This window comes from Panthera leo, chromosome A1, assembly GCF_018350215.1.
Source record: "Panthera leo isolate Ple1 chromosome A1, P.leo_Ple1_pat1.1, whole genome shotgun sequence".
Lineage (NCBI taxonomy): Eukaryota > Metazoa > Chordata > Mammalia > Carnivora > Felidae > Panthera > Panthera leo.
In genome coordinates, this window is record NC_056679.1 from 109442886 (window position 1) to 109466528 (window position 23643).

Consider the following 23643-nt stretch of genomic DNA (forward strand, 5'->3'; position numbering starts at 1 on the left):
ACCTTCCTAGGAGCCATCCAGAAGACAGCTTCGTTTCAGTCCTGCATTCATGCTTTTTCATTTTTATAGGTATCCTCTGACTTTAGGAATTCTCTTATAAACTATTGTATTCTCATCCCACCACATTTTATCCTGACCTTGGCCCACTTAGGCCTACTTTCCTTTCTTGCCTTTTGTGGAAATTGCTAGACAAATTTGTTTTCAAGTTCAAAAACACCTTCTGGCCTGCTTGTTTATTCTTCTCCCTAGAAGTTCATGGTTCTAGTATACCTGATGACCCAACTGCCTTGTTCTTTTGTCTCATTTCACACTAACACCTAAACTTTAAATACTCTGCTATATTTTTTGTCTTTGTCTTTGTCTTAGCTTCTTTTACTAGGTGGTATGCTCTGGGGATAGAGCAGGGATTTTGCACTCTAAGGACTGAACAAAAGCACAGATGTCACAACACTGTAAACTACCCTGGAATTAAAATTTAAAAACACAGATTTTTTGGGGCACCTGGGTGGCTCAGTCAGTTAAGCAGCCAACTTCAGCTCAGGTCATGATCTCGCGGTTCTGTGCTCACAGCTCAGAGCCTGGAGCCTGCTTCAGATTCTGTGTCTCCCTCTCTCTCTGTTCTTCCCCTGTTCACATTAAAAAATAATAAAATAAAAACAAAAGAACTACAGATTTCAAAGAAGGGATATCCAGGATCTGGTGGACTGGCTGGATTTAAGGAATGAAGCTTCCTAGAGTTGTCACAATAGATCCAAACCCAGATAATGCCACCAAGAGGCCGTAATAGAAGCCGAGAAGTTTCTGAGTGGAGTACCATAGCTGAGATGTTAATATCCAATGCTTTTAAGAATCAATCCTGTTCTTTTTGTTGCTGCTCAAAAGATATTTTCTGAACACAAAATTTTTTTCATAAGTGATAATGAATGGTCCATTCATTGAGGGTATATTATATGCCAGTCACTGAACAGGGTGTTTTAAAATGCATTATGTGAACTCCATAGTAATCCTGTGAGGTTTTATAGGCAAGAAAACTGTGGCACAGGTGTTCACATTGCAACCATGGTGTGGAACCAGGGTTAGAGTCCAAACCTCTCTGAATCCTAAGCCCATACTTTTTGTTTTAAGTTGGATTTATTGAAGTGTAATTTAGATAGGTCAGTCTTTTTTATTTTAGCCTTTATAGTAGATGAATGCTAGTATCTTGAGTGGTTTTTTTTTTCATTATGGTTTTATTTTGCATTTTTCTAATGTTTATGGATGTTAAGTGTCCTTTTAAATGTTTATTTGCCATCTGAGCATCTTTGGACAAGTGTCTATTCAGATATTTTGCCTATTTTGAATGGGATTTTTGTCTTACTTGGCTGTGAGAGTTCTTTTTATTATGGATGCAAGCCCTTATCATACATGTGTTTTGCAAATATTTTATTAACTGCTTTTCCAAGGACAGCAGTTTTTTATTTTGATGAAGTTCAGTTTATCAAATTTTTTCTTACAGTTTTTTTTTGTTTTCTGTTTAGGAAATCTTTGACCCCAAATTGCACAGATTTTCTACAGTGTTTTCTTCTTGAAGTTTTGTAATTTGAGTTCTTACATTTATGTTCCATTTCAGGTTAATTTTTGAATGTAGTACAAGGTAAGGTTGAGTTTTTCCTTCTTCCAGCACCCAGAGCCTACAGTGTTAACTATTATCCCACCCTGCCTCCAGTCTTAACCTCCCATCATTAAGTATGTGCCTTCGTGCACATGGAGTCCTCCAAGTCTCCTACTTAGCAAGTACTCTCACAAGAGTTAGAGTGAATGGATAGCAGCATCTTGTACAATGTCTTCAATATAGTAGTCATTCATTCAGTGATAGCTATGAATTATTGGTAAAATTACTCATTCTTCCATTTAGCTAACATAGAGAACATCAATTTCGTGTGGGGGGATACATTAGTGAACAAAGTTCCTGTTTTTATGGTGGTTACATGCTACTCATTAATCTACAAATCACAAGATAAGATACTACTGTAATTTTATTAAATGACTAATATTAAAGTTGAGGGTGCGTTTAGGTGCAACAGTGAAAGCTTCAAGTTGATATCTCAGCACTCTAATGTTACGTTAGTTTAATAAATTAGGTTCTAAGAATATCTTAGAAGAGGAATAGGTCATCCTTGGATTTGTAGAGACAAACATTAGAAGAATATCCCCAGCAGAGCCTGGTTTCACCTATTCCTAGGAGATTAGGCAACCAGCTGTCCTTGGAAGCAGGCCAAGGAGATCATTTATCACACTTAACTTGTTCACAGTTTTCTGTGCTTGAACAGACTTTGAATCAAAGCATAGTTTTCCATGTAAGTTTGGCCTTCAGATTCAGAATGCACTGGTAACTCACTGTGAGTTTCTAGTCCACTCACTAATTCTGTTTATTTTTTAAATAAATTAAATCGTTAGCCTGTTAAAGATTAAGTTTTTACAATGTACTTTACATAATGTGACTCTATCCAGTGACTTCTCTGGGACATGTTGAGGGCAAGGCAGTTTATTAGTTTTGTTTTGTTTTGTTTTTTACTAGCTGTGAGGAGTTGGACAAGTTACTTAATGTCTCTGCTTCTCAGTTTCTCTGTGCCTCCTATAATTTATAGCCTTGCTAGCATTAAATGAGATAGATCACTTTTACTAAGTATTAGCCCAGGACATCTTAACTTCTTTTCATTCATTTGCATTATAAACTAGTGAAATTTATGTATTTATTTATTTTCAGAATCGTCTAAAAGAAATTGAACAAAATCTTTCTAAAATAATGAGACTTGACAATGAAATTAAAGCCTTGGATAGCCGAAAGAAGCAGATGGAAAAAGATAATAGTGAACTGGAACAGAAGATGGAAAAGGTTTGTGGTGGTAGAATTTTGTTCTCCAAAATTTTGAGATTATTTAATGAACCTCATTTGAAACCATTGTTTCAGTCATATCTCGGAAAAAACACAAATCTTGTTGTTTGTGTTATTTCCATGTATATGTTAAAAAGAAGGACATTGAGCAGGTGCCTGGGTGGCTCAGTCTGTTAAGCATCCAACTTTGGCTCAGGTCATAATCTTGCGGTTCATGAGTTCGAGCCCCACATCGGGCGCTGTGCTGACACCTCAGAGCCTGGAGCCTGCTTCTGTTTCTGTGTCTCCCTCTCTCTCTCTGCTGCTCCCCGGCTTGTGCGTACTCTCTCCCCTCCCCCAAAATTAAAAGAAATTTTTTTAAAGGATATTGAAGAAGTTTAGTTCATATTTTGTACCTCAGAATGATAACTTCATATATTTACTCATTAAAGCTCTTTATTTTGATTCTATACAGGTTTTTCAAGGGACTGATGAGCAACTAAATGATTTATATCACAATCACCAGAGAACAGTGAGGGAGAAAGAAAGGAGACTGATAGACTGTCAGCGTGAACTGGAAAAGTTAAATAAAGAATCAAGACTTCTCAATCAGGAAAAATCAGAACTGCTTGTTGAACAGGGTAGGACAAAATGTTAACTTGGTCTCTTTTCCTGTTATATTAAACATTTTCTGCATGAATAATGAATCTCCAGGAAATTATGCTAAGTGAAAAAAGCCAATCTCAAAAGATTATATACAGTATGTTACTATATAACATTTATATAACATTTTTGAAATGTCAAATTTTTATTTTTTATTTTTATTATTTTTTCAATTTTTTAATTTATTTTGAGAGACAGAGCAAGTAGGGGAGGGGCAGAGAGAGGGAGAAGGGAGAATCTCAAGCAGGCTCCACACTGTCAGCACAGAGTCCAACGTGGAGCTTGATCCCACGAATCATGAGATCATGACCTGAGCTGAGATCAAGAGCTGGACACTTAACCGGCTGAGCCACCTAAGCACCCCTATTATTATTTTTTTAAGTTTATTTATTTTGAGAGAGAGAGAGAGAGAGAGAGAACGTGTGAGCAGGGTAGGGACAGAGAGAGAGAGGGAGAGAGAATCCGAAACAGGCTGTACCCTCAGTGTGGAGCCCAGTGCAGGACTTGATCCCATGACTGGGAGATCATGACCTGAGCTGGAATCAGGAGTCAGTCATGTAACCTACTGAGCCACCCAGGTGCCCCAAAATGTCAAAATTTTACAAGTAGAGGACAGATTAGTGGTTGCCAGGGTTACTAAGTAGGAGAAGAGACAGGAGGAAGGTTAGTATGGTTATGGTTATAAAAGCACAAGAGGTACTATCGTGGTATTGGAGCTGTTCATTATGTTCACTGTCTTGGTGGATATATGAACTTATGCAGTCAATTATATAGAACTTAATACATACAAATAGACAAAACACTGGGGAAATGTGAATAAATCTGATGGATTGTATCAGTGTCATTATCCTGACTGTGAAATTGTACTGTAGTATTGCAAAATATTACTAAAGAAAACATTGTTTTTCTACTCACAACAGTTCTGACACCAGTTGTATGGGTTTTTCCACATCAAGCAATTCTCCCACTTCTCAGTGGATAAGATTACATTCTCACACTAGTTAGAGTTAGGGCATTCCCCAAGAAGTCCCAAAAGACTGCCTCCCTAACTCAGATTCCAGTTGCAAGTCCCAAGTTGCCTGTCACATATAATTCTGATCAGTTGACTATAAATTAGGGGTCCCCACAACCCCTTTCTGAGGTCTAATAATTTGCTATAATGATTCATAGAACTTAGGGAAACAGTATTACCAGTTCATTCTAAAGGATACCACTCAGGAACAATCAAATGGAAGAGATGCATAGGGCAGGGTCTGGGGAAGGGGCCTTCAGCTTACATGCCCTCTCTGTGCAGCACTCACACATGAACAGGCACCTTGATATGTTCGCCAACCTGAAAGCTCTCTGAATGCTGTCATTTAGGGTTTTTATGGAAATTCCATTACGTAGACATGGTTGAATAAATCATTTTAGTCATTGGTGATTCAACTCCATCTTAAGCTGCTCTCCAGAGTTGGGGATGGGGGTACTGAAAGTTCCTACTCTCTAATTACATAGTAGGTTCCTTTGACAACCAGCTCCTCTAAAATTCACCTCATTAGAATAAACTGAGATAACGGCTGAATAGGATTTGAAATGAATAACAAAAGATGCTTCTTTCACCTGTATCACTCAGAAATTCTAAAAATTTTACATGCTTTGTGCCAGGAACCAGGGACAAAGACCAAATATGTATTTCTTTTTTTATATATATATAAATTCTTAAAAATGTTTATTTACTTTTGAGAGAGAGAGAGCACAAGCAGGGAAAGTACAGAGGGAAAGAGAGGGAAACACACAATCTGAAGCAGGCTCCAGGCTCTGAGCTGTCAGCGTAGTGCCCAGTATAGGGCTTGAACCCACAAACCGTGAGATCATGACTTGAGCTGAAATCAGAGACTTAACCAACTGAACCTCCCAGGTGTCCCTAAATATGTGTTTCTTTTATTATGTCACATTACCACGGTTACCAATGGAGGGAACTGAGCAAAGGATATAAGACATTCTGCTGTTTTTTTTTTATAACTGCAATATGAATATACACTTATTTTAATTTTTTAAAAATCAGTTGATGAAAGAATTATTATGGTTGTGTTTTTTAAAGGTCGTCTACAGCTACAAGCAGATCGCCATCAAGAACATATCCGAGCTAGAGATTCATTAATTCAGTCTTTAGCAACACAGCTAGAATTGGATGGCTTTGAGCGTGGACCATTCAGTGAAAGACATATTAAAAATTTTCACAAACTTGTGAGAGAGAGACAAGAGAAGGAAACAGAAATTGCCAACCAAATGATGGTAAATATTGTTATATTCTTTTGTTTGTATGAGATTCTCTAATTAAAATGTTTTAGGGGCACCTAAGTAGCTCACTCCATTGAGTGTCTGACCTTTGGTTTCGGCTCAGTTCATAATCTCACAATTTGTGTGATTGAGCACCATTTCTGTCCTGCTCCATGCTGTCACCAGAGACTGCTTGGGATTCTCCTCTTTCTGCCCCTACCTTGCCTGTGTACTTTCTCTCTCTCAAAATAAATAAATAAACTTAAAAGAAAAGAAAGAAATAGCTTTTAAAGATTGTGTTAATTTTTGGATGGACCTCATTTTGTCTTTTTTTTTTTTTTTTTTTTTAATGTTTATTTATTTTTGAGAGAGAGAGAGACAGAGTGTGAGCAGGGAAGGGGCAGAGAGGAAAGGAGACACAGACTCGGAAGCTGGCTCCAGGCTTCCAGCTGTCAGTACAGAGCCTGATGTGGAGCTCGAACTCATGAACCGCAAGATCATGATCTGAGCCAAAGTTGGACACTTAACCGACTGAGCCACCCAAGTGCCCCTGTTTTGTCGTATATTTTAATTAGTGTTAGAATAAAATCTGTAGGAGATAGAAAACACCTTTATGGAAGCAACTTTTCTGAAGTTCATAAGGATAAAAATATGAAGATACAGACTTATATTTTAAGTTTTATTTATTTTTTAAAGTTTCTTTTGTGAGTGACTATGAGCAGGGGAGGGGCAGAGAGAGAGGAAGACAGAATCCTAAGCAGACCCTATGCCAGCACAGAGCCCAGTGTGGGGTTTGAGCTCAGGAACCATGAGATTATGACCTGCACCGAAGTTAGATGCTTAACCAACTGAGCCACCCAGATGCCCCTATTTTGATTTTAAGTAAATTTTTTTTCTTTTTTCCCCTCATTATTTTGAGAAATAATGAACATATATCATTGTATAAGTTTAAGGCATATGGCCTGATTTACATATATTGTGAAATGGTTACCACAGTAGGCTCAGCTAATAACCATTTTATTATATAGGTAAAAGAAAAGAAAGGGAAAAAAAATTTTCTTTGTGATGAGAACTGCTAGGATCTCCTCCCTTAACAACTTTGCTTTATACCATATGGCAGTGTTAGCTGTGGTCATCATGGTGTACCTTACATCCCTAGTATTTACATATAACTGGAAATCTGTACCTTTTGACCACCTTTCTCTAATTCTCCCTCTTCCCACCCTCTACCTCTGGTGGCCCCAAATCTGATCTCTTTTTCTGAGTTTGGTTTTTGTTTCTTGAGTTTGTTTTTAGACAAAAACATAAGTGAGGTCATACAGTATTTATCTTCCAAAAGTTCTTTTTAAAGGTAATCATAAAAAAAGTTTGCTCATAACTAATAATGATTATCTCAAGATGATGGTTATTACATTTTTTTGTACTTTTTAAATTTTCTTTAGTGTGCATCTATTAATTTTGCGTTCAAGAAACTTATTAATAAGTTCAGTGAAAAAATTATTAATGCTCGTTTTCCTCATGTGTATTTAGAATGACTTTGCAGAAAAAGAGACTATGAAACAAAAACAGATTGATGAGATAAGGGATAAGAAAACTGGACTGGGAAGAATAATTGAGCTAAAATCAGAAATCCTAAGTAAGAAGCAGAATGAGCTGAGAAATGTGAAGTATGAATTACAGCAGTTGGAAGGATCTTCGGACAGGATTCTTGAACTGGACCAGGAGCTCTCAAAAGCTGTAAGACATTATTTGAGTAATCCAATAATTTTAAGGTGTAGGTAGGACACTTAGAATCTTGCATTCTGAAGTATTTTATCTACTGCTAATCCTAAGATACTGGCATTTCAATAAAAATGTCCACCTTGTTTAGGAATCTCATATAAAATTAAAAAATATGAGTATTATAATTACACCAACTCTTTGATTCTGGCACTGGGTGGATTGAAAATTAGAATCACCTAGGAATCTTTTTAAAAACACTTATGCTTAGACCATTCCTAATCAAAATCTCTAGGGTGGAGAATGGAAGGTCCACTCAAAGCCAGGTGATTCTTATGAGTACTTTGGTTAATAACCACTTACCTAAGTTAAAAGTATTTTCCCTCTAGGTTCCACACACTGTAGATTTTCTATGATTATTGCCATGTTATCACTTTTTATATGGTAAAAATTTTCTTAGCTCATCTCTTCTTTTTTATGAATTTCCAGATTTTCTTCTTCATTTGTAATCTGTCCCCTTGCTTCACACCTCTGCCACCAAAGTAGGCATTGTAAAGTTTGGCAATTCTCCCTCTCAGATTCCATCTTGATAATTTAAGTAAACATTGCTATTTGCAAACATTTCTGTCAATTTAGCAGTTTGTCACAATATTGCCTTGTGATGGGGAATCACCCGTCAGAAGAATCACTAAACTATATACTTAGATGTATTTTTCTCAGTTTTACAGTAAATACTCAGTTTTTTTCCTCTTTGACCTTCCAGGTTCATTTACTAATTCTCTACCATTATAGTAAGGCAGCTTTATAAGATTTTCCTTAAAAATCTTATTTCTTAAGCTTTTTCTCTTGTTGGATAAAAGCAAACAATCATTTTGTCATTGTTTTAACATGAATATATAAATTTGTGTGTTTGAATTTTTGATAAGGAACATGAGCTAAGCAAGGCTGAGAAAAACAGCAATGTAGAAGCTCTAAAAACAGAAGTAATAAGCCTTCAAAGTGAGAAAGCAGACCTAGACAGGACCCTGCGTAAATTGGACCAAGAGATGGAACAGATAAACCATCATACGACAACACGTACCCAGATGGAGATGCTGACCAAAGACAAAGTATGACCTTGCTTTTTGTTCTGATTATACTTTCTGGTATTTGAAATAACTATGGAATATTTAGTTCATACTGGCATTATATCTTAGGAGTTAAGTGAGCTTAATACTCTGTAAAATCAGGGCACCTGAGTGGCTCAAGTCGGTTAAGCGTCTGACTTCGGCTCAGGTCACGATCTCATGGTTCTTGAGTTCGAACCCTGTGTCGGGCTCTGGGCTGACAGCTCAGAGCCTGGAGCCCGCTTCAGATTCTGTGTCTCCCTCTTCCTGTCCCTCCACTGCTTGCACTCTGTTTCTTGCATTGTCTCAAAAATAAATAAGCATTTAAAAAAAAAAAAAATACTCTATACAATACACTTTGGAGTTTAAAAACTTTTTTGTAATTATAAAAATTAATATAGAAGAATATATACACATGCACATTGCTATTAATTTTTATCATATCTCATACAGAAGTTTTCTTTTTTTTAACGTTTATTTATTTTTGAGAGAGAGAGAGAGAGAGAGAGAGATACCATGACCAGGGGAGGGGCAGAGAGAGGGAGAGACACAGAATCCGAAACAGGCCTCTAGGCTCTGAGCTGTCAGCACAGAGCCCGATATGGGGCTTGAACTCTGAACGGTGATATCATGACCTGATCCGAAGTCAGACACTTAACCGACTAAGCCACCCAGGTGCCCCTCATACACAAGTTTAATTTTCATGTTTTCAGACTTGTTACTTTTTTCTCTTATGCACAGAAGGCAATCCCCACTGTAAGACTTTAAGAAATTTTGTATTCTAGGGGCACCTGGGTATCTCAGTTGGTTAAGCGTCTGACTTTGGCTCAGGTCATGATCTCACAGTTAGTGGGTTCGAGCCCCCCTCAGGCTCTGTGCTGATAGCTCAGAGCCTGAAGTCTGTGTTTGGATTCTGTCTCCCTCTCTCTATCCCTACCCTGCTTGCTCTCTCTCTCTCTCTCTCTCTCTGTCTCTGTCTCTCTCTCTCAAAAGTAAATAAAACATTAAAAAATTTTTTTTTAATTTTGTATTCTTTCATTTTTAGCATTTTGTTTTTTAAGCCTAGAACTTTAATCAGTCTAGAATTTATTTGTTTTCTTAGGGGCACCTAGCTGGCTCAGTTGGTAGAGCATGTGACTCTTGAGCTTGGAGTTTTAAGTTAAAATTTGTGTTCTTCATGTAATGTGGAGATCTTGGATTTCATAAAAAAAAATTTTTTTTTTCTATAGTCTGACAAAGATGAACAAATCAGAAAGATAAAATCTCGACACAGTGATGAATTAACTTCATTGTTAGGGTATTTTCCCAACAAAAAGCAGCTTGAAGACTGGCTTCATAGTAAGTCAAAAGAAATTAATCAGACCAGGGACAGACTTGCCAAATTGAAGTAAGTATTTGCAACTTGTAGAAATGTAATACAGATCTCTTATTTCATGCTTTTATTTTTCACTGTTTTAATGTCTTGTCATTTATTGTCATAAAATGGTATGTCTTGTGTTAATTGACTTTGGTTCTACTGTATTTTATGAATCAAGTAAAATGGTGACATTGATTTGGGCCTTTTGTTCCTTGAAAGTTTGCAGAACTTAGTGAGAGGATTAAAATTCTCCTTTTTAAAAATGACACCTGAAACTATAAAACCCCTAGAAGAAAACATAGGGGGAAATCTTCATTATATTGAAATTGACAAATATTTTCTTGAACCTGATCCAAAAGCACAGGGAAACAAACCAAAAATAGACAGATGGGGGCCTGCGTGGCTCAGTCAGTTAAGCGTCCTATTCTTGATCTCAGCTCAGGTCTTGATCTCCCGATTCATGAGATCGAGCCTCACATCAGATCCCTGCTAACAGTGCAGAGCCTGCTTGGGATTCTCTCTCTGCCTCTCTCTGCCCCTCCGGAGCTCATGCCCGCCCTTTCTCTCTCTATCAAAATCAATAAATAAAGTGGTTTTGTTTTTTTTTAAAGTAGACAGATGGGACTACATCAAAGTTAAAAACTTCTACACAACAAAGAAAACAATAGTGGGAAAAGTCAACCGACCGAATGGGAGAAAATATTTACAAACTATATATCTAGTAAAGGTTTATTATCTAGAATATGTAAAGAACTCCTATAATTCAACAACACAAAAACAGATAATTGGATTTAAAAATGAGCATGGGCACCTGGGTGGCTTAGTTGGTTAAGTGTCCAACTTCAGCTCAAGTGATGATATTGCAGTTCGTGAGTTCAAGCTCCACATTGAGCTCCATGCTGACGGCTCAGAGCTGGAGCCTGCTTCAGATTCTATGTCTCCCTCTCTCTCTGCACCTCCCCTGCTCTCATTTTCACTCTCTCTCAAAAAACAAATAAGCATTTAAAAATTTTTTTTAAAAAATGGGCAAAGGACTTGAATAGACATTTCTCCAGAGGCAATATTCAAATGGCCAGTGAGCATATGAAAAAATGTTCAGTATCACTAATCATCAGGGAAATGCAGCTCAAGGCCACAATGAGATAACACATCATACCAGTTAGGATGACCACTACCAAAAAAAACAAAAAAACAAACAAACAAAAAAAACAGAAAATAACAAGTGTTGGTGAGGATGCTGAGAAATTGGAACCTTTGTGCATTGTTAGTGAGAATGTGAAATGATACAGGTGATATAGAAAATGCGTGTCTTTCAAAACAGAATTACCAGATCCAGCAGTTGCACTTCTGAGTATATATTCAAAAGAATTGAAAACATCTTGAAGAGATTTTTGCAAATCCATGTTTATTATAGAATTATTCTCAGTAGCCAGATGAATGGATAAAGACTCGGTATATGTTTGTGTATAACAATATTAACTCAGCTTTGAAAAAGAAGGAAATCCTGGGCTCCTGGCTGACTCATTTGGTCAAGCGAGTGACTCTTGATCTCTAAGTTGTGAATTCAAGCCCCATGTTGAGTGCAAAACTTACTTAAAAAAAAAAAAAAAAGTTCACCCATCAACTTGGATGAACCTTGAAGGATATTATGTTTAGTGAAATAATTTAGTTTCAAAAGAACGAATACTATATGATTCCACTTAAAAGACCTACCCAAATAGTCAAACTCTTAAAAACAGAAAGTATAATGGTGTTGCCAGGAAATGGGGGAAGAGGGAAAGAGGAATTGTTGTTCAGTGGTTACACAGTTTCAGTTTTACAAGATGTAAAAGTTTTAGAGATAGGTTGCACAATAATGTGTGTATAGTTAACACTGTACTGTGCACTTAAAAGGTTAAGATGGTAGTTTTTAATGTGTGTTTTTTACCACAATAAAGAAAAAGTGATCGCTTTTTTCTAATGTCACTTTGAGTGGTGGTTGGATAAGAGTCAAAAATTCCTTACAGATTTTTGAGGAAGATAGTGGATTTGGCTTTGACCATGTTTAATTTGTGCTTGTTGTGGAAATATCTCTTAGGGAGATACTGGAGTTTGAAGTTCAAGAGATTGGAAATTGTTGCTTTGTAAGTAATAATTGAAGTCATTAGTATAGGCAATATCACTTTAAAGGGGTTTATGCAAAGAGAAGAGAAAAGGTTATGGTCTGATGCCTCAGAAACAGCAGCATTTACTGTTGGTAAGCAATGAAGAAGAGCAAGTAGAGGAAACTAGAATTAGGGGAGCTGGGGTGAGAGCCAAACAGGAGTGGTTCTTGTTCTTGATGCCTTGAGAAAATAGACTTTCAAGGAAGTGGCCAACAGTGTTTGGTGCTAAGATAGTGGTGTTGATGAGCATTGCTTAGTGACTAGGATGATCAAAGCATCATCTGTATTAGTTACTTTTATTTTTCCAGATTTTTACTGTGTCTCAAAATGGGAAATATCAAGATATAGCACACATGCATTCATATACACTCATCTGAAACAAATTTCTCAAAATAGTACATGTCCTAACTATGCTCATTCTGCTCCAATATATTTTATTCTGTTTTGTTTTTTAAGATAGGTTGAATATAATGCATTATATTGATTACATGCCTTGCCTAGTGCATCATAACCTGCAAAGTGAAAAACCCTGATCTTTGTCAGTATGGAGGTTGGCTAGGATGATATTTAAGAGTTGGAATGGAGGGGTGCCTGGGTGGCTCAGTTGGTTAAGCGTCCAACTTAGGCCTAGGTCATGATCTCATAGCCCGTGTTGGGCTCTGTGCTGACAGCTTGGGGCCTGGAGCCTACTTTGGATTCTGTGTCTCCCTATTTCTCTGCCCTTCCCCTGCTCACACTCTGTCTCTCTTTCTCTCTCAAAAATAAACATTAAAAAAAAAGGAGGAATGGAGATAAATTGTACTAGTGAGCAAAATCTTCCATGAATGAGAGGGAATGAATGATGAGACCTAAGTAGATGACAGCAACAATGAAGGGATGAAGGAGAAGTTCTTATAGGAGAGAAGGGAAGTGATATTGTGAAAGGGTCCTACCTACCTACTCAAACTTTTCAAACTGATTTCTCATGTTTTAAAATTGTAATCTATATTTGTTCTTATTTTAGCAAAGAACTAGCTTCAGCTGAGCAAAATAAAAATCATTTAAATAATGAACTAAAAAGGAAAGAAGAGCAGTTGTCCAGTTATGAAGACAAGCTGTTTGATGTTTGTGGTAGCCAGGATTTTGAAAGTGATTTAGACAGACTTAAGGAAGAAATTGAAAAATCCTCAAAACAACGAGGTAAGTTACCTTCTTTTTTTACTTTTTTATATGTATGTTTATTTTTGAGAGAAAAAAATATTGGGAGAGAAAAAAATATTATTGGGAGAGACAGGGAGAGGGAATGACAGAGGATCCAAAGCAGGCTCTGCACTGACCACAAAGAACCTGTTGTGAAGCTCAAACTTATGAACCATGAGATCATGACTCGAGCTGAAGTCAGACACTCGACTGATTGAACCACCCAGGTGCCCTAAGTTACCTTCTTTATAATATTGAGGTACTTTGACACTTATGAATTTTCACTCACAGGTAACTGTTAAGGATGAGAGATTTAAAAACGTGGTTCTGGAGCCAAATGGCTTTAGTCCTGATTCTACAACTTGATGGCTGTGTGACTTTGGGCAAATTATCAAATCTTTCTTTTACTTCAGACTTATCATCTGAGGACATAATTACCTACAATTTAGGGTTTGAGGGAAGAGTAAATGAGATTATTAGTATAAAGCTCTTAGAACAGTTTCTGGCACATAATATGCTCTAAAATTTTGTTACAGTTTTTGTGTGTTACCAGAAAGTAATTAATACAAATCTGAATGTATTGTGTCCTTCCAAAGATTATGTAAATATCAGAGAATTTTTATGTCTATAATGTGTTTATAAAGGAAGAATAATCATATACATATGGGAAAGGATTATAACCATCATGACAAAACTATATTTTATATTCCTCTCACTGGTAATAATATTTATTTTCTTAAAATAGCCATGCTGGCTGGAGCCACGGCAGTTTACTCCCAGTTCATTACTCAGCTAACGGATGAAAACCAGTCATGTTGCCCTGTCTGTCAGAGGGTTTTTCAGACAGAAGCTGAATTACAGGAAGTCATCAGTGATTTACAGTCTAAGCTGCGGCTTGCTCCAGATAAACTCAAGTCAACAGAATCGGAACTAAAGAAAAAAGAAAAACGGCGTGATGAAATGCTGGGACTTGTCCCCATGAGGTGAGAATATGGGTTTACCATTACTGTACATGTAACAGTAGCACCGTAAAAGTTACTCATCCAGGGGTGTCTGGTTGGCTTAGTCAGTTAAGCACTTGACTGTTGATTTCAGCTCAGGTCATGATTTCACATTTCACGAGTTTGAGCCTTGCATTGGGCTCTATGTTGACAGTGCAGAGCCTGCTTGGGATTCTCTCTGTCTCTCTCTCTCTGTCTCAAAAATAAACAAACATTAAAAAAAAAAGGTACCCATCCAGTCCCTGGCCATATTTTAGGTGTTGAGTAATGTGTTGAATGAGTAAAAAGTCAAGTCGGGATTCTCAGCCAGTATGTCCCCTTTCATGTTATTTATGTGATAAGAAAAAATAACTATTTTGTTTAAAGGTGAGCAAACTTCTTAAACTACTCACAGGGTAGATATAATCTTAACTTTTTTTTGTTTTGTGTGTATGTTTATTTAATTCCTGAGACTTGGCTTAGGAACAGAAATTTTGACAGATTTTGAATTGTTTGCTAGTATGGTGCTTTCTAAACCTAGCAAAAGAATTAAAGTCTTAGAAAGCTCCCCCAAAAGAAATTTTAAACTATATTTTTATGTCTTTCCCACTTTCAAAAAGAATGAATCATAGTGATTTGTATTGTTTATTTTCCCTCACTTATTCAAGAAATTCAAATGATGGTCTCTTTATAAATCAGATCAAGTCAGAAAGTCTGTGATGATATCTTGTTGTCTCCCACAATATAGAGCATGCAGCTGGTCACAGAGACCAATATGACATAGTCTCTAAGGAGCTGATGCTCTAAGTAGACAAGCTCTCAGAATTGAATATTTAGAAAGCAGCGCTTAATAAAGTACTTAATTGGTTCAGACAATACATTAGTTAAGAGAGAAGCCAGTGGACTATAGAATGAGAATAAGATTTTGAGAATGAGATGGGAGGGGAATATAAAGCATAGGGAAGTTGGTTCAACTCTATTAACAGAAGAAAAGTGGAGAGAGAAATGAGGACAGTGTGTGTGAAGGGGAGAGGAGCATGACCTGTGCTGCAATAGAAAGGTGATCTAGAGTTGGAAGAATCATGTGGGGAGATTGATTTCCAAAAGTTAGGAAGATAGGGCTACATTATGTTCAGACCTAGTTACAACTCCCTCTGATAGGTCATAGGGAGTCATCTTTAGGGATTTATGAAAAATGTGTTTTAAGAAATTAATCTCATGTTAATATATTGAATGGATAAGAGTGAGAACAACTCAGTTAAGAATCTGACTCTTAGTTTTCGCTCAGGTCGTGGTTTCGCAGTTCATGGAATTGAGCCCTGTGTCAGGGTCTGTGCTGACATCCTGGAGCCTGCTTGGGATTCTCTCTCTCTCCTTCTTTCTGCCTCTCTCCCCCACTAACTCACACGCTTTCTCTCTTTCTCTCAAAATAAATAAATACATACTAAAAAAAAAAAAAAAAAAAAAAATGTGGGGCACCTGGATGGCTTGGTTAAGTATCCAACTTCGGCTCAGGTCATGATCTCACAGTTAGTGAGTTCAAGCCCTGCATCGGGCTCTGTGCTGGTGGTGCGGATCCTGCTTGGGATTCTCTCTCTCTCCCTCTTTCTGATTCTTCCCCACTTGCCCACTCTCTCTCTCAAAATAAATAAATAAACTTAAAATTATTTAAAAAAAAAAAAGAGTGAGAACTACTCTTGAAGCAGAAAAGCCAGGAGGGTATGTTGTCCTGGAAAACCAAAGAGAAATTTCAAGAGAAAAAGTCAGAAAAGTCTAAGCAGATAGGCTTTGTGGTAGCCAGCCTCCAAGATGATCCCCAGTGATCCCTACCTGCTGGTATTCATGCTCTCGTATAGTCTTCTCCCACGTTCTAGGATTGGTCTGTGTTAACCAATAAAATATGACAGAAGTGGTAGCGTGTCCCTTCCAGGATTCAGTTATATAAGACACTACTAGCTGCCTGCTCACCTTTTCTTTTGGAAATGGGTGAAGCCACCTGCCATGTGAGCAGCCCTGTGGAGGGCCCCACTTGACAAGGACCTGAGGCCTTCAAACAACCACACGAGTGAGTACCACTTGGAAATTGATTCTCCAGCAGTCAAGCCTTGAGATGACTGTAGCCCTGGCCAGCAGCTTGACTGCCACTTCAGTGAGACATCCTGAGCCAAAAGTACCTGGATGGCTGTTTCTGATCTCAAAATAAGTGCTGTTGTTTTGGGCTGCTGAGTTTTGGAATGTTTTGTTATGTAACAATAGATAACTAATATAGTCTTCAGGGTGAAAACTAGATTATTGGAGGCTATAGAGGGAATGTGATAAGGAGACAAAAGCAGTAGTTTGAGAATGAAAAGGAGGGAAAGGAATAAGGCAGTGTCTTGAAAGGAAAAAGATTAAGTAAAAGATAAAATGTCAAGTTGGTAGAAAGTGCACTTAGAGGAAATGTGAGCTTAGTTCTGTGTCATATTGATATAAGTAGCAGAAATCAACATTGTATTATATTTTAGGACCCTTGCCATCAGAGCTCCCCTTCTCAGAGTAGGGTACATACTTTATTCATTGCTTTACTTCCTTAATTCCTTCTGTGTTGTAATACTAGTAACTATTTGCTGAATGAATGAGAGCTGTAGTATCTGTTCAGTTATTTACTGTTCCGTGACAACCTCCTCAAAACTTAGTGCCTCACAACAACCATTTATTAGCATTTTCTGTGGCATGACTGGGCTTAGGTGGGTAGTTCCTCACTTAGGGTTTTTCATGCAGTTGCAGTCAGATGTTGGCTGCAACATCTGCCATCTCAAGTCTCTACTGGGCTCAGTGTTCAAGATGGCTCACTCAGATGACTTTCAGTGACACTGATTATTAGCTGGGAGCTCAGCTGGGGCTGTCAAACACAGTGCCCTCGCATGGCCCACACATGTGTTTTGGGCTTTTGGCAGCAGAGTGGTTGGATTACCAAAGGAAGGATCCTAAGAGCGAGTAGTAAAAGATACAGGCAATAGAAACTGCTAGTATCTGAAGGCCTGGGCCCAAAACCTGGCATAGTGTTACTTCTGCTGTTGACTATTTGGTCAACAGTAGTCACAGAGCCTGCCAAGATTCAATGAGAGGACACAGACTCCACCTCTCATTAGGAGGAATGTCAAAGTACTCGTGGCTGACTAATCCATATAGTACCCTAGTATCTGGAGTGGCCACTATATGTCACTCTGGTTACTACACACAAAGTAAGATGTCCTGAAGCTAGAAAAATAAATATGTAGTGTGAGAGGTAAATCAGTGCCTTGGAGAAAAGTATATAGCAGAGTAAGGAAGTACAGAAGAGGGTAATTGCTGTTGAAGGTGACAACTGAGTGTAGACATGAGAGAAATAAGGGACAATATTTGTCCAGCAGAAGAGCATTCCAGGCAGTCCAAAATCCCTGAGGCCAAAGGGAAAATGGTTGACGATGAGCTCAGAGAGGTAGTGAGGAACCAGATTTTGCTTATCCTCTTTGAGAGAAATTTTTTTTGTTGTTGTTAATATTTATTTATTTTTAAGAGAGAGAGAGGGAGACCCGGTTCCAAAGCAGGCTCCAGGCTCTGAGCTGTCAGCAGAGAGCCTGACGCAGGACTCAAACTCAGGAACCATGAGATCATGACCTGAGCTGAAGTTGGATGCTTAACCACCTGAGCCACCTAGGCGCCCCAAGGGAAATATTTTTATTTAAAGGCCAAAACTCATCAATACTTAATATATTAAGACCATCATCATGAATGAAATCTCAGATGAAAATATACGTGTTTATCATTTTGCTTAGTACTGAGTCAGGTTTATTTATTATGACAGCTCAGTAAAAACTCATTATTTTTCCCCATTGCTTTGAAAGATGTTTTCACCCAACCAACCATATCTGTATTGGTTTCTTTTACTTAAAAGCCCCTTGGAAAAGGAATGCTGTCACACAAATAGAACTGAGTTTCTGAAAATTTTACACAAAAGAACACAGTCCTAATCTCAATACCCCATTCTTTTGGGAAACGTCTTTATGCTTATGATACTTATTTTAGCATCTTAGGTAATCATCAGAAAAGAAGGCATCAAAATCTGGACCACATCGATTAGAGGTTTTTTGTGTGCATGTGAAAATGTAAAAATAGGGTTACAATTGAATGGATACCTGTAGTTTTCCACAAAGATGTCCCCAGTCAAGTGAATGCTTGACTGTCTTTGGGCTATCGTAGCCATGTCACTGTCTAGGTACTAGGAACATACTTTAAGACCAACTCCTGGTCTATGACCACAAGATTCAGGAAGTAATGTGAGCATGGAATTACTCTGAATCTGCATACCTTCATAATTACTCAGGAAATTTTTTCATCTCAGTGGCATAACAAACTATAGGTCTTCTGTTGCCACCGATCAGTTCAGGTTGGCATTTCTTGGTCGTAGTGTAGACTTTTAAAAATTGTTAACTCATAGCAGTGTGCCAGAGCTAACTCTTGAGTTTTGGGTTTTTCCTTTAGTTTACTGTAAGACTCCACTAGAAATCAATTTAATTTATTGTACTAACTTTTAATTTAGAATTTGGAATTTTTCAGAAATAAAATTGATAGCTTTTTTTTTTTAGGGTTAAATACAAATTTTGTTTCAGAGGTTCAACAAAGTTAGATGTGGAGCCAGTCTTCCTGCCACCAGAGTGGTAGTCCATTAGCTACAGTAGGTGTGATAAACTGGCTAACAGCTTTTGTACCATAATCCCATGTGGCATTTGGCTGAGTGGTCTCCTTCCTTTTTTCCATCTTTTTTTTAAACGTTTTATTTTGAAATAATTGTAGACTTAGAGAAAAATTACAAAAAATAGTACAGAAAATTCACCTCTACCCTTCACCTAGCTTTTCCTCATGTTCACAATTTATGTAACCATAAACTAGTTATCAAAACCAAGAAATTAACATTTGTGTGATGCTGTTAACTACAAACCATATTCGAATTTCAGCACTTTCCATTAATGTTGTTTTTCTGTTTCAGGATCCAACCCAGGATCCGACGTTGCATTGTTTTTATTTCTCCTTAGGCTCCTGCAGTCTTCAGCATCTCTTCATTCTTTGTTTTTCACCATCTTGATACTTTTGATCAGTATGGTCAGTTAATTTATAGAAAATCTCTGTTTGGCAAAATGCACAGTAATACAGTAGTCACCCTTATCTGCAGTTTCACTCTCTGCTGTTTCCATTACCTGAGCTCAACTGTGGTCCAGAAGCAGATGATCCTCCTGACATATATTAACAGTAGCCTCACTTGAAGTCACAATGCCTACATCATTCTCCTCACTTCATCTCATCATGTAGGCACTTTATCATCTAACATCACCACAAGAGGAGGAAGGGTACGGTACAATAAGATATGTTGAGAGAGACCACATTCATATAACTTTTATTATAGTTTATTGTTATAATTGTTTTATTAATAGTGTTAATCTCTGTGCCTAATTTATTTTTTTAAAAAAGGGGTTTTTTATAGTGTTTATTTATCTTTGAGAGAGACACAGAATCTGAAGCAGGTGCCAGGCTCTGAGCTGTCAGCACAGAGCCTGACACGGGGCTCCAAACTCCCAAACTGTGAGATCATCTCCTGAGCCAAACTGACTAAGGTTAAGGTGGTTGGACACTTAACCAACTGAGCCACCCAGGCACCCCTGACTGTGCCTAACTTATAAACTCTATCATAGACTTGTCTATATAGGAAAAAACAGTATATATAAGGTTCAGTTTGTATATAAGTGGGTTTGAGGCATCCACTAGGGATCTTGGAATATATCTCCTGTGGAGAAGTAGGGGGGAATATTGTAATTTTTGTGAGTAAGATCTGCCATCGGATACTAAAATGAGTGGGCAGAAATTTGAGGGGCACCTGGGTGGCTAAGTCAGTTGAGCATCCAACTTCAGCTCAGGTCATGATCTCATGGTTCATGAGTTCATGCAAGCCCTGCATCAGGCTCTCTACTGTCAGTGCAGAGCCTGCTTTGGATCCTCTGTCCCCTCTCTCTCTCTGCCCCTTCCCTGCTCACAATCTCTCTCTCAAAGATAAACAAGCATTTAAAAAAAAACTTTTCTTAAGTTTGAGAAGAAATGAGATAATGACATAGTCCCAACATATTTCTCCTAATATAAGTTATTAATTACAAAGAGAAAAATAGTAACATTATAGCAGATAAATCTGGCTGATACCATGTTACCTAAGTGAACAAGATTAACATCTCTAGTAATAAGATGTAATGAATGACATCATGTCCTCACTGATGAGATGCCCTGAGAAGGGTACAGTCACTTCTATGATATTCTTGCCAAAAATTTAGGACTTCCGTTTCATGATAAAAAAAAAAACATTAGATAGCTTATTTTTAATTGTGTGTTCTCTGTTAAGGCAAAGCATAATTGATTTGAAGGAGAAGGAAATACCAGAATTAAGAAACAAACTGCAAAATGTCAACAGAGACATACAGCGCTTAAAGAATGACATAGAAGAACAGGAAACACTCTTGGGCACAATAATGCCTGAAGAAGAAAGTGCTAAAGTATGCCTGACAGATGTTACAATTATGGAAAGATTCCAGGTAAGTTTATTGTAGTTTAAGGCAGAATAAAACTTGTTTCCTGGTGTTTTAAATGTGAAATGTGAGAGTGGTAAAAAACAGTACATCGTGTTCACGTATAGTTTGCATTTAGAGTTCCCTGTCCTGAACTGCAGATAGTCTGAGTGAGTACTGCTTAAACTTTACATTCCTGGGTTTCGATGTTTTATTCATAAATATGAGAGTTAAGAAGTAGTCCTGTTTATTTTCATTTTAGTCAGTTTGCTTTTGTCATTTCAGTTATTAAAATTAATTTCATCCTATTAAACTTTGTTAAAATTATATCTGAAATCAGTTGCAGATTTAGATTTTAAAATAGTAGCAATTAAATTTTTAAGATTTTGAATAATTATAATGTAGCAAGTTTGTTAAAGGAAATAACTGTTTTATTCTTAAGATGGAACTTAAAGATGTTGAAAGAAAAATTGCACAGCAAGCAGCTAAGCTGCAAGGACTAGACTTGGGTAGAACTGTCCAGCAAGTAAACCAGGAGAAACAAGAAAAACAACACAAGTTAGATACAGGTAATAGAGTCTTTCTTCATGTACGCATAGAGACTTGATCCCAGCTTATGCTTTTTATCATAAATTTTGTATCTGTTATGTTCTTCCAGTCCACAGTATATCCACTCTTTTCTCAAAAGAGAAAAGTTTCCTTGCTTTGCACAACAGATTTTAAATGATGGGAGGTTTTGAATGATAAGTGTCAGAGGAGCTCTACTGTTTCTGCCCTGTGATCCTTACCCATGGCTGGTCAAGAGGGGTTTTGTAGCACTTTTACTATAGGGGGTGGGACCCATGGAAACTCAGCCTGTGTGAATTCCATAGAATCCATATAAGGAAGGTTGCTGTTTGTAATATTTTCTGTATCCTTAACATTAGTCACGGTGTGAATGTATTTTGATGCAGTTTCCAGCAAGATTGAATTGAATCGTAAGCTTATACAGGACCAGCAAGAACAGATTCAACACTTAAAGAGTACAACAAATGAACTGAAGTCAGAGAAACTTCAGATATCCACTAATTTACAACGTCGTCAGCAACTGGAGGAGCAGACTGTGGAATTATCCACTGAAGTTCAGTCCTTATTCAGAGAGATAAAGGTAAAAAGATTCATACATACATACATGTTTTTTACCTTAGTTCAAACACATAAAGTGCTCTTTATTGCTGTAGTGGCTAAAACTATGGATATTGTGAGGATCAAATGAAAATAGTATAATTCTTTGCATGGCTCCTAGGTGATGGAACTTGTACTAATAGGTAAAGATGTCTGGGAGGATTTTGGCCATAATAAGCAAGAATTGGCTGCCTGGTTAAATAGTGAATTTCCTGTCATTGGAGGTGGTCAGCGCGTGGCTGGCTAACTACATACATGATTGTATGGGACATTTGTCTTACCTGCAGATTACTCTATCCATGGCAGACACTGCCTCCCACTCATAACACTTTTTCTCTTTGATTCGAGATGTAGTCTCAGAGTCCTTCCCAATGTAGTGAGCAGGCACATGGAATGGAAATCATTTGGCATTCCTTATCTAGATTAATCAAAATAACAATCTTACCTAGTTTTTTTCATAATTATAAACATTCACTAGGCACTAAATAAATTATGAACCTGTCATTAAATGTTATAAATGTTTCTTAAGTATTTTTTTACTATAAATTATCAGAGGCTTAGAGTGTGATATAAAATAGTAATACCTTGGGGTGCCTGGGTGGCTCAGTCGGTTAAGTGTCCGACTTTGGCTCAGGTCGTGATCTCACGGCTTGTGAGTTCAAACCCCACGTTGGGCTCTGTGCTAACAGCTCAGAGCCTGGAGCCTCTTCAGATTCTGTGTCTTTCTCTCTCTCTTTGCCCCTCCGCCGCTCACACTCTGTCTCTGTCTCTCAAAAATAAATAAACATTAAAAAAAAATTTTAAATAGTAATACCTTACGTTTGTATAATTTTTTTTTTCTGTTTATGAAGCCCTTTGACATTAAAGAGTTCAGTGTCTTAGTAATCCTTTTGAGATATGTGGCTATAATCTCTTTTATACAAAAGAGATTGAGACTTAAAGATGTCCCATGTCTTAGCCAAGTTCATGCAGCTAGTAGGAGGCAGGGTTTTCAGATAGGTTTTCAGTGTCTAAGACATTGGACTTCACACTACACCATACCTCTTCTCGTTACGAAAAAATATACCTAACACTCAAGTAATACTAAAGAATTGTCTCTACTTTTATGGGTTAATTAGATATTTCATTAGTTATCTTAAAGTGCTTGAGGCTCATGTTTTGAACATTGATTATCATGTAATTATGCTATAGAGATGTTACAAGGCTGAATAATGTAGACTCCTGATTAGTAAAATAGTTTGTTACTTTCCTTCCAAAATAAGTGTGGACACACCAACATCATTATACCTGAATGTTTTTATTACCATAAAATATCTATTTAGCCTTAGCAAAGTAAGCTTAAGGACAAAACTATCTTTTATCATCATATTCCCATCTGTAAAAGAGAGGCCTGACCTGAAAAGCATTCCTCTTCTTTGGCCACTTAGAGTTGACATGTGCCCCTACAAACTCATAAAAACTTATATCTGAAGGCACATGCCCATATAACTGGGAGCACATGGCCTGGATTAGGAATCAAGTCATTGGCTGAAGTAGTATATAGCATAAGGGCTAAGAAGAAGACTCTGGAGCTAAACGAAATTTGGATACTGGATTCTTCATTTACTGGCTGTTGTGACCTCAAATCATTTGTATGACTGTTTACTGAT

At 37.4% G+C, this 23643-nt stretch overlaps 1 protein-coding gene across 1 annotated transcript in view; it reads left to right on the forward strand.

The window, feature by feature from the left end:
• The window catches only part of RAD50 (RAD50 double strand break repair protein), a 93452-nt gene that overhangs the window by 30337 nt on the left and 39472 nt on the right, over positions 1-23643 (forward strand). The window contains exons 6-16 of the mRNA XM_042934768.1: positions 2747-2875; positions 3330-3495; positions 5601-5794; positions 7310-7516; positions 8425-8607; positions 9834-9991; positions 13109-13284; positions 14030-14267; positions 20668-20857; positions 21273-21399; positions 21784-21977. Coding sequence (XP_042790702.1) covers positions 2747-2875; positions 3330-3495; positions 5601-5794; positions 7310-7516; positions 8425-8607; positions 9834-9991; positions 13109-13284; positions 14030-14267; positions 20668-20857; positions 21273-21399; positions 21784-21977 — 1962 coding nt within the window. The remainder of the gene's footprint in view (positions 1-2746; positions 2876-3329; positions 3496-5600; positions 5795-7309; positions 7517-8424; positions 8608-9833; positions 9992-13108; positions 13285-14029; positions 14268-20667; positions 20858-21272; positions 21400-21783; positions 21978-23643) is intronic.